This window comes from Pseudopodoces humilis, chromosome 17, assembly GCF_049639895.1.
Source record: "Pseudopodoces humilis isolate 2021_Gansu_Grassland_sample_001 chromosome 17, ASM4963989v1, whole genome shotgun sequence".
Taxonomy (NCBI): domain Eukaryota; kingdom Metazoa; phylum Chordata; class Aves; order Passeriformes; family Paridae; genus Pseudopodoces; species Pseudopodoces humilis.
The window spans coordinates 3,704,476-3,719,578 of record NC_142216.1 but is presented as its reverse complement, the minus strand read 5'-3'; the positions used below and the strand labels follow the sequence as shown (position 1 = coordinate 3,719,578).

Genomic DNA, 15,103 nt, shown 5'->3' with positions numbered 1-15,103 from the left:
TTCCTGGCAGCAGCTGCTGTCTCTGCCTTGGGACAAGCTCCACAGGCAATGGAAATGAGGACAGGGCACCTCTTGACCAGAGAGCCAATTTTCCTTTCTAACCTCAGCAAAAAAGTGCTCACCTTGAGAGCAAATCACCACCTACATCCTTGGCATTTCCCCACAGAGGAGGTGGAACATGCTCTGGAGGTAAATGTCTCCTTGCACTGACTGCAAAGAGGGACTCTGTGGTCAGGTCATACAGAGATATCATGGTTTGATAAGATTAACACTGACAAGAAGACTGAGGAGTAAGGAAAGGATGGAGAGCTCCAAGGGGCCCTCATCAGAGCAGGGATGGCACTGGCACATGGCCAGAAAATTTGATCCACGTTAGTTGGTAGTGGAGAACATCAATAGAAAAATAGAGATCCACCACTTGAAGTACCATGACAGGGCAGAGATGTGGCACTGAGACAGAGGAATGTTGCCAAGTCAGTTTATTGAACAAGTGTTTCAGGAGCTAAGGAAACAAGGCAGACTGAAGGGATGTTACTAGGGAAGGTCAGCCCATGGGAAGTCAGATGGAAAGGAGTTTGTCTTCCTGGGCTGGAGTCCAGCACAGACTTAGCATTCAGCCATGCTCACGAGGTTAAGAGTTGCCCTGCTTTCCCTGGTGAGAAAAGGAGAGAGGAGAATTAGACATGACTGACACCCTTTTCCTCATTTCACTGGCCCAAGCATTGGCTTAGGGTTGACTGGAGATAAAGAACAATCTCAAAATCCCAAATATCCCCTTTCATTATCCTCATTTAAGAAAAGATGAATGGTTCCATTCATTTGGTACAATCCAGTTGATTCAGTGAAATCATTCCCACACACCCTTGTGAGCTTGTGGAACAGATTGAGTGCTGCTGAAAATCAATAAAATACTTTCAAAGCTAGCAAACAGGAGGCCAAATACACATCACAGAAATGGGCCCTTCTCATTTTCCCTTACAATGCAAAAAACCTAGAAATGTCCAGTGTATCCCACGAGCAGTTAGACAAAAAGGCATGATGAGACAGCCCTGAACTGACAGCAGGGACAGGAACTGATCATGGAAGGAAAGGTTTCACTCCTATACGTACACGTAGGCGTTGCAGAAAATACATCTGTTGCCGTAGGTTTTGCCATCAGAGCCACAGTGGGGCATGTATTCCATGGTGCAGATAGGAGAGACTTCCTTGTAGTCCTTGCAAAGGGCCTGCACACAGAAGGTAGATGTTGAGTCCCTCTGCCTGAGAGCAAACTGTGCCCCCCCAGCACCAGGAATGACAACCCACTGAGAAATTAAACTGGCTGTAGCTGCATCATAACCAACTCCAAGTGTCCTCCTGGTAGCAGAAGTGATCTTGTACTGTTTCTGCTCACTGCTACATCTCCTCCTGCTTTATTACAGAGCAGTGGGATGGATGTTGGCTGTTTTATGAGCAGAGTGAAATTCCCAAGGGATCTATTCAGGTGTGCACACCACCACCTCCTGATTTGTAGCCCAGAGCAGAAGACAGTGCCCAATGAGTGTAACAGACACTGAGCTTCACTCTTTATTCCCATCCTTTCCCACTCACTCTCGTAGCATCCTCTTCACAGGGTCCGTTCTTTCTCTTGCCAAGATTGGTCCGGTGTTCCCTGGAGGAAGGAGAGATTGTTATTAACCATGACCTTCCCTGTTACAGCCAGAGAGCAAGAACAAACCTCACTCCCACAGAGTCACAGAGATTTCCAGACCACACAGCTCAGCACCACCTGCCCAGCACTAACAAAACCAGAGCAGACACTGTCCCCAGCTGGTAAACACCAAGCAAGCCAAGCAGGAAAGCAGGGGCAGACAGACAGAATCCCTTCAGCACAAGGTTTCAGAGCGAGCCCTTGCAGATTACTGAGCTCCCACAGAGCCAAACTGTGATCCCCCAGGGAGGAAGGGGAGCACTCACAAGTTGTGGGAGCACAGGGTGCACTCGCTGGCGTAGGTGATGCCGTCGGTGCCGCACACGGGGTCGTAGATCATGGTGCAGGCCATCAGCTCTCTGCCATCCTTCAGCGTGGACCTGGGGTACCGGCTGCAGTTCAGCTGGGGAAAACAAGCACAGAAAAGGCTCTGCCACCAGCTCTGCTCAGTGCAAGGGAGCCCCAACACATCCCCTCTGCTTGTGCCTCTGCCTAAAGCTGCCCATGCCAGACCCTAAAAGGACCTGCCAGATGACAAATTGTGGTTATATATTAACTCGTCCTTCATGGAAAACTAGCAATCTCCTTTCACAGCCTTCCCTGGAGAAGGCTGAATCAAGGCTGGAAGGTAGACATCACTCACTGAGCTCTGCATTTATCACGACACCCCTATACCTTACTGAACCCACCAAGATATTACAATAGGCAGCTCAGAAATAATCTGTAAATCAAAATGGCACGATTTATGCACTTCCTGCAAGGGGGCTGACTGTGACCAAGGTGTTTTTCATGGCCCACAAGAATGGAGGGGAGATGTGCTGACAGGTCTTTTGTTGCAATGGGACGGTTCCGAGTGTTGAGAGCTGCCAGCAGGACTGACAGCAGTGGAAGCTGATTTACGTCAGCTGAGGAGCTGGCCTTGTGTTTTAGCACTCCCAGTTTCTCCAGTGTGAACTCTTCTTCCCTGATTTATGTATCTCACCCGGCCTGAGCACAGAGCGTACTCGGCAAACAAAGGAATGGCATTTCATAGTTTGTTTGTATAGAAATGAAATATCTGACTCAGGATGTTGACTCTTTCAAACATGCTAATGAGGTGCCTTTGTTTTTCTATTCCCCAGTGAGAGTAAATGGCTTAGACCTAGCCAAATATAGTTAGTCTGGTATTTTTATATGATTCATGTTGGTATATATTAGATTACATTGCATTTACCAAAAAAAAAAAACAAAAAACCACCAACCCAAAAAACAGAGGTGGGTTTGAATCCCCTGACACCTTAGGTATCAGCATTCGAAACACAGGCAATTTTCTAATCTTTGCAGAGCATCCTTTTGTAAACCACAAGCATTGAGAAAGCACCGGGTTCCCAGGGCCCTCTGCATCCCCTGCTATGACCGAGTGCTGTGGGAAAAGGATTCTCTGTGTAAAGCCTTAAATCATTAATCATCTACCTGTCTCATAACTCAGTCCTCACCTGTCCTCTCCTCTTTCTTTCCCTGATTGTGTGCAGGAAGTGCACAACGTTCCTGCTGATGGGAGGGTGATATTCACCCACAGAAGGAAGGGCAGCAAAAGTGTGACCCCCGTGGAGGCTGCACCACCCAAACCACCCAGCATTTGCTCTGGTTGTGCAGCTGCCACCTGCTCAAACCCTTCAGGTGCCACTTACCTGGGGAGCTTCTTCTACGCACTTTCCATCGTGCTTCTTGGCAACCTCGGTTCCGTGTTCACTGGAAGAGAAAGCAGAGTTCAAAATGCTCAGACAAATAACCCAGTGGGGCTCTCAGGGGGTGTGACCTGCGGGGCTCACATGTTGTGGGCACACAGGGCGCAGTCGTTGCTGTAGGTGACGCCGTCTGTCCCGCAGATCTCGCGCAGGATGAAGGGACAGGCGCTGATGGCCTCTCCGGCTTTGGTACCGCTCAGGTACGTGCTGCAGTCAACCTGGGCAGACAAAACAGCGATGCTGGGTCAGTGTCCCATCTGAAGTCTGCCCCCTCTAGATTTTAGAGGTCTTTGCCAGGGGAAAATCAGAGGGTTTTTAAAGTTTAGGCTTGCATAAAAATTAATTGTGTAATTGTAGTTGGGTATTTTCTGCTAGCAGAGGGAACAGTCGGTAAAAGAGATTATTTTCCTAGAGTAGAACATACACAAGTTTTAAATCCAGCATTCATAAAATCATAAAGATTGGAAAATACCTCTAAAATCATTGAGCCCAACCATTAACCCAGAGCCCTCGTTCACCACCAAACCATATCCTTAAGTGCCACATCCACACACCTTTTGAACAACTCCATGGAATAGTGATTCCACCCATTCTCTGGTCAGCCTGTTCCAATTACTGACAAGATTTCCATTGAAGATTCTTTTTTTCCAAATTTCTGAACTAAACATCCCCTAACTCAGCCTGAGGAATCTGATTTAAAATGTTTGACATTGAGTGCAGCTTGACAAAGTTTACTGTATCCAGGCTTTTGTTTCAGCATTTCCAAGAGCAGCAAGACCTATTTCACCAGCTTCTGCTGCAAAAATATTTACAATTTATCAAATCAAATGGTTTAAATATTTGAGGATCAATAGACAAATACTTATTGGAAATCAGCCTACATTAGCTAAGCATCACTGACACTTCACTGTCATTTTGCACAGCCTCCCCAATGCAGTGTCTCTTATTATCCATATTTCCCATGTGGTCCAAGAACAAATTAAAGCAAAGACCACATTTTAACAACGTGCCTTTTCTACAGAAAATATATTGCAGTCCCTCAGGATGCATGGAATTATTTTTGGTGCTTCAGAGCTGCTCTGCATAAGCAGAATAAATGTGTTGAGATATTATCAGCACACATTGTTACTGTGCAGGATAATAAAGCTATTTCTGTACACATACCTGAGAGCAGATTTGTCCTGGCTGACCAGAGTACAAGGATTTTTTTAACCTGCATGTCTAGTGCAATGGAAATCCTAGCACTGAATAAATACTTGGACATCTAAAACAGCCTTTCCACCTCTCCTACTGTGCTAAAATGGGCTGCATGGTTCTTGGGCTGCCTCTGATGATTTCTGTGCAGAGATTGGCAGTACTGGGACATTTTGTTTCTGAAGTCCCAGCCTGTCCCTATCCTCTCTTTCCCTCCTGTACAGCACACTGGCAGCTGTGAGCAGCTGAGGAGAAGCACAGCATCAGCATGAACCCTGTGCACCACCCTCCACCCACCCCTGGGTGCACTGAGCCCAGCCAGGATCCTCCTGGAGACCACGGAGAGAGTAGATGGTGCTTATTTTACAGCTGAAAGAACACTTACAGGAGTGCTTTCCTCCTTGCATCTTCCATCGTGGCTTTTCTTAACATCAGTCCCGTGTTGTCTGAAAGGGAGAGGTTGGGGTCAGCAGGCTCACCACCTGAGCCCTGGGACACCCAGGTGCCACAGAAAGCAAACCAAACCCATAACCAATAGAGATGATAAAGGAGACACCTGACTGCCTGATGAACCAGCCTCTCCCTGTCATTAAAAAGTGTAATTCTACAGTCAGGTCTCATCATTGTGTGCTGTATAACAGCTCCATTCACTCTTTCCCCTTCCCAAATATCACAGCCCTCACAGAGTGCTCAGGCTGAGAGCTGGTTCTCCCACACTCCCCCAAGGAATAAACAGAGCATCAGGGAACAAAATCAGGTGACAAGGGCTCCAGGAGGTTGAAAGAGAAACACAGATATGTTAATACCAAAAAGAAAAGCCATCTGGTGCACTAACCCTGGCTTGCCACTCCAAAAGAGAGTCCTGTGTACAATACTTACACGTTGTGGGCACAGATGCTGCAGTCGTTGTCATAAGTGAACCCATCTGTGCCACACACCGGGAGCAGGATCCTGGGGCACCGGACCAGGTCTTTGCCACCCTTCACCTTTCTGGCTGGGAATTTACTGCAGTCAAGCTACAAAAAAAAAAAAGCAGCAGCATCAAACCTGAGGAAGACCTTTTTCTCCAATAAAATAAATTCCATCATAACCTCCTGCCATGTCTCTAATGCTGGGATGCTGAGATAACACCAGTGCTATGACTCAGTTCTTACTAAACCAGGCTGAGTCAGCTCTGCCTGAACCCTCTCACACAGGGGGAACTGCACAGCACTGCATGAGGCGCCAAATCCCTGGCTTAAGCACCTTGGTCACTCCCAACTACAAGATATGTCAGAAAAGAAAAAAAAAAATTGAAACATGGACCCTTTTTAACTGTACAGCAAAAGAAGTTGGACTTTGCACTTGAAGGGCCTCATCAAAGGAAGATCAAAGCCCAAACTGAACAACTTCCACATTTATGTGTTAACATGTCCTACACAGCAGCTGATACATTCCAATCAAAACTTCAGGTGTGCTCCACGTTTCACAATATGTCCCCACCCCAAAGGCTGCCGTAGGTGTGAATTCATCATGAGAACTCCGTGCATGGCTCTCACCCAGCCCATCTGCCAGAGCTGTCGGGCAGGGAGGGCCCAGAGGACACCTGCCTCAGGACAGGTGAGATTTGCAGGCACCCTCGACACAAGGAGCTGACAAGACTTAAAAGCCAGGTGGAGAAAGCCAGGCTTCAGGCCAGCTCACTTTCAGAGTAGATGTCACCTCAGAGAACCCTTCAGCTGATAGAACTAAGAGGAGTAAGCCTTATATTGAACACTTACCTCATCAGTTTTCTCTCTGCACTGTCCACTGTGCCTCTTGCCAACATGGGTCTTTTTTTCCCTGGAAGAGGGAAACAGTAAAATAAATGCTTATACTCTTGGTCAAAGTTATGTGCAAAATGAAGCAAACCATGGCTTCAGACTCTTTAAAAAGTGTTCAGAATTGCTACTTATTACCAAGCTCATCCCATCTTCTCATAACGTGCAATTTAAAGCAATATTCTGAATTGTTCCTTCCTCTGCCCAGCCCACGGACTCATCCAAGGAGATGCCTCATGACTTCATCATGAGAAAGAAACTCAAAGCAAATCCAAAACCATCCCATTGCTAAGAGACTTGAAGAAACAGTCAGGAGCAGAAATGCAGCAGGACAGTTCTCAAGACTGAGGAGGAGCACTCTGGGCATGGCACTCACACGTTGTGGGCGCAGATCATGCACTCGTTGTTGTATGTGCTGCCATCTGTGCCACAAACTGGATTCCAGTCCCTCGGACAGGCTACCAATGTTTTTCCGTCTTTGCTGGTTTGTGTTTGGTACCTGGTGCAGTCAACCTGTCAAAATAAGGATGAATTACTCTGGAGAAGCCCTTGCTATGCAAGAAAAGTTGAATCAAAACCTTTTTGGTCTGTATTTCAGCCTCAAATGTTTTTGTAACAGGACAAAGCCCTGTTCCACTGAAGCTAAATCTCCAATCAGAAATTATATTTCTGAATATTAGCCTAGTTCTCCAGGAGTCAAGAAAAAGGACCATCTTGGAGAAGAGGTACTTCAGGCATAAGAACATGTACAAAATTTTCAGTCTAGTCTCATTTAAAAAAATCTTGAATTTGCTAAGAAACATTTTTCAACAGCTGTAAATCTGAATAACACTGTTTCAGTTTGTGTTGGTTTTCTCCACACTTTTCCAGCTCTGTGATTTCTTCTTACTTCAGATTCCCTGTAGTTCAGTACAGGATTTGAAAGGATAGGAAAGAATGGTTATCTACCTGTTGGAGAATGGACTTCCTACATCCCAGAATTTTAGCACTGAAATACAGAATCTTCTCCTTCCAAGGCATCAGACTGTTGGCCTCAGACAAAGATACAATAAACTATGCTCTATAAATATTTATGGTTAGTGCTCTTATGAGTCTCACTACATCTGTGAATACAACCAGCATGGGAGTTTTGAATCCCTGCTGCTGAGGGTGGAAACACTTGTGGTCTCCAGAGAGAAAGCTGCCAACCTGCACAGCATGCTGGCAAGAGAAATCTTCTGGCCCTCCTGGGGACACAAATCAGCTCCTCATCCCATATCCATCTCCTTCCTCTTTCCTCAGTTTGGTGTGGTAAGCATGGGGTGACCTCTCAGGGAGGATGCCAAATCCACCCCCACCATGTAGAAAAGAAAATTAAGGACTGGGACCCTCGTACACCTTGTCCTATGGACTTCTTGCAGCTTCCTAGTGAAATCTGTGAGGTCCTCATGATTTTATTAGCAGCCCTAAGAGACGGGGTTTTGACCTCTATTGCACTTACAGCAACAGATTCCTTGCAGGGTCCTTCATGTATTTTGGTAACGTTGGTGTCATGCTCTCTGAAAGGAAGAAAAGCTTTGGTTAGGGAACATTGAGGATAACTTTCCCCATGACACTGCAGGCACTGGGACAACAAAGCAGGGTCCCACCCTCCCCCTGGGAAACCACAACTGCCTGAATTCTCTGAATGTGCCCTGCAGATGGCAGCTGCTAATGTACACTATTCCCATGGGAATTGTTAGGAGTAATTAGGTGTTACAAGCAACACTTTGATCTGCTCATGTCTCTACTCTGGTTCTTTTTGGGATTCCCTTCATGAGCACAGGCCAAAAAAATGGGGAAGAGCGCTCGGGTTGGCTGAAGAATCATGAGAAGCCAGCAGCAAGGAGACATACAGAGACACCTGCCTTAAAACGGGCATTTTACAGAAGACTCTGGGAGCCTCAACTTGCTGATTATCCAGAAGGACATTCCATGCACAGGACTTACGCATTGTAGGCACAGATCCCGCAGTCATTGTCATAAGTGAAGCTGTCTGAGCCACAGACTGGTTTCATTATCCTTGGGCATGCTACCATGACCTGATCATCTACTACAGCTCTACGGTAATTACTGCAATCAACCTGTAAAAATAGCAGGAATAGAGAAAAAAGAAAGCATTTTTTTGACATAAAGATATAACACTCTTACACAATCTTCTCACTCTCCCTCAGCCTTTGGGGACAAATCCAGCATCAAAACAATTTCATTAGCACAAGTAGAAACCAAAAATTCTGTGGGAATTCTCTCCAATGAAAAAAAGAAGGGATAGTAAAGAAGACTGTGATTTGGGTTTTGTGAGGTCCTTCATAGGATCCTGCTGGAGGCATCCAAGTGGTCAGATCCAACCTTCAGCCAATGTATTATTTTTATTTTATTCCCAATTAGAAAGGTTTGAAGTCTGAAGTAGAAAATAACAGAGAGATGGTATCAGATAACCTGTAAAAACCCTCTCAGCTTTGGTTATCACCAGATTTTATTTCGGGCTGTGCACACCAGCTGTGCACTTTCTGTCCCACACTTCTGCATGGTGATTGAGTTGTCCCCATTACAGACATTACATCTTACCACGATAGGTTTTGGGTCACATTCTCCATCGTGTTCCTTCTCCACACTGGCACCATGTTCCCTGGAAGAAAGCAGACCTGTCTCAGTGATCAAGGGACAGCATCACCTCAAGGCTGGTAGTGTTGTCACCCAGCTGCAAAGGCACATGCTCCTCATCCCTAGGGAGCAAAGCTGCCACCCCTGCCTGGAACCCCCTGCCCCGAGGCCTCTGTGGGGTCCCCAGCAAGACTCACACGTTGTGGAAGCAGATCCCGCATTCGTTGCTGTACGTGTTGCCATCGGTGCCACACACCGGTTTCAAGTGCCTTGGGCAAGCAACCCCAGGCTTCCCATCCTTGCCATGGGTGTACTGGCTGCAATCAAGCTGTGGAAGCAGCCCAGAATCAGCCTCAATTTTGGCTCCCCCATGGAGTGAAACCCCCCAGCATCCCCCCACCACCGCCGTGCCCGCCGCTGCTGCTGGGAGGTAAATTAGAGGCATTATTGGGAATCTGCTCAGGCAGTCAGGAATCTTCCCTACAGAAGTTTCTGATTATGCACTTCTGCTGGGGTCCAGGGAGGCAGGATGGCTGTGGGTGAGACAGTGCCTAATGAAGGCAGTGGTAATTGGGAGCCCCTCGGCTCCGCAGCGGATCCTTCCAGATCGTGCTGCACTCTGGAGAGTTCCGGGAGGCTCGGAGCTGCGTGGGAGGAACCTGCAGACAAATCCACGGCTCAGGCCCTGCTGGTTTTCTCTCTGTGATATAGGTAGAGAAATTTATGCAAGGAATTCTTTGTGCCTTGCTGTATGGAAGCAATTATCAGAGTCACAGTGTTTGATGTTTTCGAGCGTGTCATCCTAAGACAGTTTTCCTCACGAGGAGGCAAACTACTGCCTTTGGCTGGGAGTAACTAAATTATGTCTAAGAGTTAATATAATAAGGGTGTACAATTACTTCTTGTTTTTTCATTTTATTTAATGAACCGAAAATATTGCAAAAAATGGGGATCTTTTACTTTCTCGTGAAATTGGAAATGTTGTTCAACCATGCACTGGCAAATATTATTTTAACAGCAAAGATTTTATTAGATTTAACCCATGTGCTCATTGGGTAGCTACATACTGCTTCTACTTTACCAGAAGCCTGAAAAGAACATAATAAATAGATCTGTAACTCACCTGAACTCCAAAAGCAGTACCTGAAAGAAAAAAATGGAGACAGGAAAAAAAACAACAACAAATAATTAACATGCAGAGAACACATATGTAAATATTTTCATTACATGAGTTAATTCAGTGATTAGTCAACACTAATTTATTTTGTTCAGGAAAGTGTTGAGTTTTACATTATTCCAATAAATGGCTGTAGGATGTATTAAAAGTTACTAAATAAAGTTTCATTGCCCTTCTGAGGGGAGACAAACCTTGTGAAAGCACATGTATTTATCTACCCCCAAAATGTTACAGGTAAGTGATACAGGTACCTTCAATTATATACTCTTGGATTTTAACCTCTTCTAAGAGACTTTTATGTTTGACTTTCAAAAGTTTGGACATGCATGTTTAAGATAATTATTGCCACCATCACTGTCCACCTCCAAATCCAACATTCTCAGTTACCACGATTAACACAGCAAACTCCCAGTGCAATCCTAGAGGTTAAAGTTTGCATTTCTATTGCTCACATGGGTAATAAGGCCATTTTCTACAGCTTTATTTTGCCTTTATACTCAGGACTGCCATGTGCAAGTCCCTACCCTGCACAAGAACTGCTCCTACAAACCAAGAGGATAACAGCTGTATGATGTTTGCTGAAACCTCAGTCTTGAAACCTAATTTCTTTGTTGTGCTCTCTCAGGAAAGCAATTTCTTCATGGAACAAGGCTCTCCTCCATGTTGCAAGACCCAGAGGCTTTTACTGAAATAAAAACTCAACTCTGACTCAGCCAGATCAATCTTTGCACTACCCCAGTGAACACTCACCTAAGCAGCAGCAAAGGGCAATAGCTGCCCTCACCAAAACTCCTGTCACCTTCATGGCAGCCAGGGACACCCCTCGAGTGCAGCCTGCCTGCTCTCTGTGCGGGAGAGGAAGATTGCAGGGAGGAGCAGGAATATATAGCACACCACGCTACCAAGTGGTCCCACCTCATTAGGCAACGCTCCCCGCCTGTCATCACCACTCAAAGCCAAAAACGTGTTTACCCAGCTCTGGGTATCTGGCTAATGATTGATACAAGTGTGTGTGCCAGAAAGGGGATTTTGTGTGGCTTGAGGTGAGTGGGAACCGTGCCAGAACCCCCCTTGTCCCGCACACTCTGCCCAGCCCTGGGCTGCCCCTCGCACGGCTGCAGCACATCGTGGGCTCACATCTCCCCTGTGCCTACCTAAATGCAATTAGCACTTTCCCCTCATCCACAATTTTCAACTGAGCTGCCAACTGATAGCCAAACCCCCCCTTATTTAACCACAGAACATGATTTTGCACTCTTCTCCATTGTATTTCAGGCCAGTTTGAGCCCAGAAGGTCACCCTGTGCTCTGCGGGAGGAATCCTGCTCTTCTCCTCTTTAAAAAACTCAGCAGTGCTCTGCTGTTCGTGCCAACTTTTCCTGTAACATAGCAAGGAGCAAAAACACTAAGTTTGGTCCTAAAAATCCATCTTTTTGGTTGTTCACTGATAACTCCCATGGCACCTTCTGCTCATCTGCTCCCACCCCCAACATGGCCAGTCCCTGACCCACCTTACTGAGCCTAAGTGACACCATCCCCCAGGGCAGCAGGCCAAATTGCCTTTAATGTCTGCACAGACTAGATGTACTGTACTTCCTTTACCTAGGAAGTCAGCCAACTTTGCAAAGATTGGTATTAGCCCACGCATGGTTTGCTTCCTGAAAACTCACTGTGTACGTTATCTCTTTATGCTTTATATCTTTAGTTTTCTTCAAACATCTCCTTAAGGTTTGCCCACTATTCAGGTAATGGAACTTAAGATTGGCCTTGAGCACATTTTTGTCCTTTATGTAAGGAAATTTTTGGCAATTCTTTGGATTAATCTCAATTGTAGACTTCTCAGTTGGGATCCTAAATCCTCCAAATCTCTCACTAACTTTTCATTTTTCAAATTCTGTATTTGGTAATCAAAATCCTTGCTTGCAGATCTATTTTTGACATAATTTAAACAGAGCGAGCTTGTGTTGAATCATCACAGTTTTATTTTCTAAGAGAAGGACATTTCCAACATTTTTCCCACTTGAAAAGCAAATCCACAACAACACAATTTTAGGGATTACCTAGTGGAAAAATATTTGCTTTCATATCCAGGAGTTCTGCTAATATTAGTACTTTGCAGTGTGCATCTGCAAAACTAAAGCCTCTCCAAATGCCAACATTTCCTGCTACATTAGGGACACGAGGGATCGTGTCCTTGTTCAAACTCCTCATTTTCATTCCTTCCCCCTGATGTTCTGCCCTGTGTTTCCTGACCTTCCCCTTATCTCAGTTCCACCAAGTGTCCAGGACTCCAGACCTTTGGCTGGATGCAGATCTCGGCTACAAGGACCCCTTCTCATCCCAATTACAATATCCATCTCCCAGGGCTTATTCCAGCCAAGGCCAGGATCCATTAATGCCTCCTGGCAGTGGAAAATGATTCCTGACAACTTAATTGCCAGGCTCTGTAAAAGCTGTCATGGTCAAGCAAATTCCTGCCAATGTCCACAGCGATGACACCTGAACCCTATCGGAAAGGAGATATTATTTGCAAACCAAATCTGCAGTTAAAGTGGATTGACTCAGCATGTTCTGTCAAGAGCAAAGTAATTCTCTTCCAACCAAGCTATTAAATTTGGGAAGTAGTTTGCAATAGGAGAAAGAGTAAAGGGACAGGAGAGCAAACACCTGTCAAGGATCTAGAGAAGGAGCTCAGATTTAGAAAACGCTGCAGCTACAGCACGTGTCTGCTGTCCCCTGTGTCAGCCGAGGCACACAGAGCTCAGCTTTGCACTCCTGCCCTGTGCAAGGGAAAGATCCATGCTCTGACTCTCCCAGCGAGCTGCCTGCTTCACAGAGTGTGATTCAGCAGAGCTTTTCCCACCAGGAACTAGGAACTTGTCCCTCAGAACAGAGCCTTTCAGGAGCAGAGAGGCAGGTGCAGCACATTCCACCCACACTGGACAGGGAGACCTTTGGCTGTGTTTACACCCTTCTGCTTGTGCAACTCCCACTTGCAGTGATGCTGTGTTGACATCTACCTGTTTATTTTCCTTTGTTGCTAATCCCACCTGGCTGAGCAGCCCTGGACATGAGCACTCCACCCCCTTCTTCTGCTGCCTCTCCAGGTTACCTCTGGTCCTATGAATCATCTGTCTCCATCTCTGCAGAATCTCACTGACACAGGCCGAGAAAGAAAGCAACCCCTTTGAGGCAAGAAGGCAACAAAGCCAACTCATCTGTTTTTCAGAAATATATGCAGAAATTGTCTGTGCTTCCCACCCTCAAACCACAGGGATGGTTGTTACCACACCCAGCACTAAAATATTTCTTTTGGGACCTCCTGCATCAAGGGTCTGGATTTCTAATTTGCAAACAGTCACATCTCGCTTTTAGTGAACAACTTGAGTAGAATTTCTCATACCTTTATGCAGAGGAAAGCATTGGAAGTTCTTGTGTTGCAAAACTTCTTCCAGGGGAAGAGGTGGGCAGCAGGAGAGATCTTGCAGCAGAATAGAGCAGTGAGACCCCAGGGAAATTGCCTGGAGAAGAGCTCCCTGTAGTAGGGAGAGCCTTGCAGGGAAAGACAGATGTTCTAACAGCTGCCAAACAGAAGCCCTGAAGAGAGGAAAGAGAGAAGCCCATTCATGAGTCCCCAAGGTGAAAGCAGATGGGCCATGGAGCATAAATTGTGATAATCAAGATGAATAACATTGAAATCCCCAGGTACCCATAGCAGAAGTTGTGTGGTGGGACTGAGCATCACAGGGATGTAGGGAGAGTCAGAAAAGAGAGCTCTGCAGCAGAGCCACAGGGGCTTCCCTACACAAACAGCATCAAACTCTCCATGTCACAATTCACCAAGTTCTTAAAGGAACAAATGCCCCTAAACTGAGAGATTTCCAGCACTGCCTGCTGTGGCAGCCTGCAGAAGGTGCCCTGGGCAGAGCACCCCAAGAGGCCATGCCAGGGCTCTCCCTCGGTGTGGCTGGAGAGCAGCAGGGAGTTGCTGGGCAGAGCTCCCAGGCTCCAAATGGACAGAGGATTGAAAAACACCACTGGGAGTTCAAGGTCTGCTGAGGCATCTGCCAGAGTCAACAGACTTCACTCTCTACCAAGAGCAGCACTTGTATGCCCTGAAGACTTGCATAAGTTCCTGACACCTTCTATGAAAAAAAGGAAGAAAATCCTGAGACGCTTAAGGTCCCGGCAGAGGGCAGTTTAGCTCAGAACCCAATAGCACTGAGAGGCTGGAGACCAAAGAGTCAGTTCATAATGCCAGTTCTGCAAAACCTCAGGAACTGCTGTGAACCACATGGGGTCTGTGGTTATTGGCAAGCAACACCCTTAATAAAGTGTAATTTACAGCAAACCGAAGAGTCTCCAGAGCGCTGGTACCTTTCCAGTTTCATAGAAGACTGGCGTGGCCTCGTTGCCATTTTAAAGGGCAACACAAAGGGCAACGAAGAGCAAACATAAAAGAAAAAGTGGTAAACCTCCAGCACCTCACGAGCCTTTGCCTCCTTCCCCCCAGGAGTAAAAACGCGTGGTGTCCCTCCAGAGCTCTGCTGCGCCACCGGGGACATTCCTCATCGGCCAGCCCTCGGAACAACCTGCAAAAGGGGGTTGAAAGAAAGAGGAGAGCAGCAGGCAGACTGCTGGGAGCAGGATGGAGCCAGCCCTGCTGCTAACAGCAGCACAGGCAGCTTTAGCAAGTCCCTGTCCTGTGCCCCCTCAGCAGATGGGCTTGGAATCTGATTAACGATCCCTTATCACCAGCTGCGATTTTTGTGGATGGTAATTTCTGCTGGCAGCAGGAGAAATTTAGAAGGTGCTCAAATACTGACAGAAGAGGCTACTGGGGCAGTCTTCATCAGTTTATTGCTTTTCAAGCATAGATAATGAAGGTTTTAGGG

At 46.4% G+C, this 15,103-nt stretch overlaps 1 protein-coding gene across 1 annotated transcript; it reads right to left on the bottom strand.

Annotated features, from left to right (window-relative positions):
* Positions 1–462: 462 nt before the first annotated feature.
* LOC102105864 (ovoinhibitor-like) lies at positions 463–11,110 on the bottom strand. The gene is made up of 16 exons (XM_005523630.3): positions 10,960–11,110; positions 10,156–10,175; positions 9,230–9,360; positions 8,997–9,057; positions 8,379–8,512; positions 7,891–7,948; positions 6,787–6,923; positions 6,372–6,432; positions 5,491–5,627; positions 4,997–5,057; positions 3,502–3,635; positions 3,361–3,421; positions 1,957–2,093; positions 1,591–1,651; positions 1,111–1,226; positions 463–652 (listed from the first exon to the last, which is right to left on the bottom strand). The coding sequence occupies exons 1-16, from the start codon at positions 11,012–11,014 to the stop codon at positions 607–609; spliced, it is 1,410 nt and encodes a 469-aa protein (XP_005523687.2). The 5' UTR covers positions 11,015–11,110; the 3' UTR covers positions 463–606.
* Positions 11,111–15,103: the final 3,993 nt, after the last annotated feature.

Bases quoted from the DNA above. Each gene is read 5' to 3' on its own strand.
- LOC102105864 (XM_005523630.3), bottom strand. From the start codon at position 11,014: ATGAAGGTGACAGGAGTTTTGGTGAGGGCAGCTATTGCCCTTTGCTGC. The intron at 10,176-10,959 runs GTGAGTGTTCAC...TTTTTCTTTCAG, and splicing joins TGCCCTTTGCTGCTGCTTAG to GTACTGCTTTTGGAGTTCAG. The intron at 2,094-3,360 runs GTAAGTGGCACC...TGTTTTCCCCAG, and splicing joins GCGTAGAAGAAGCTCCCCAG to CTGAACTGCAGCCGGTACCC.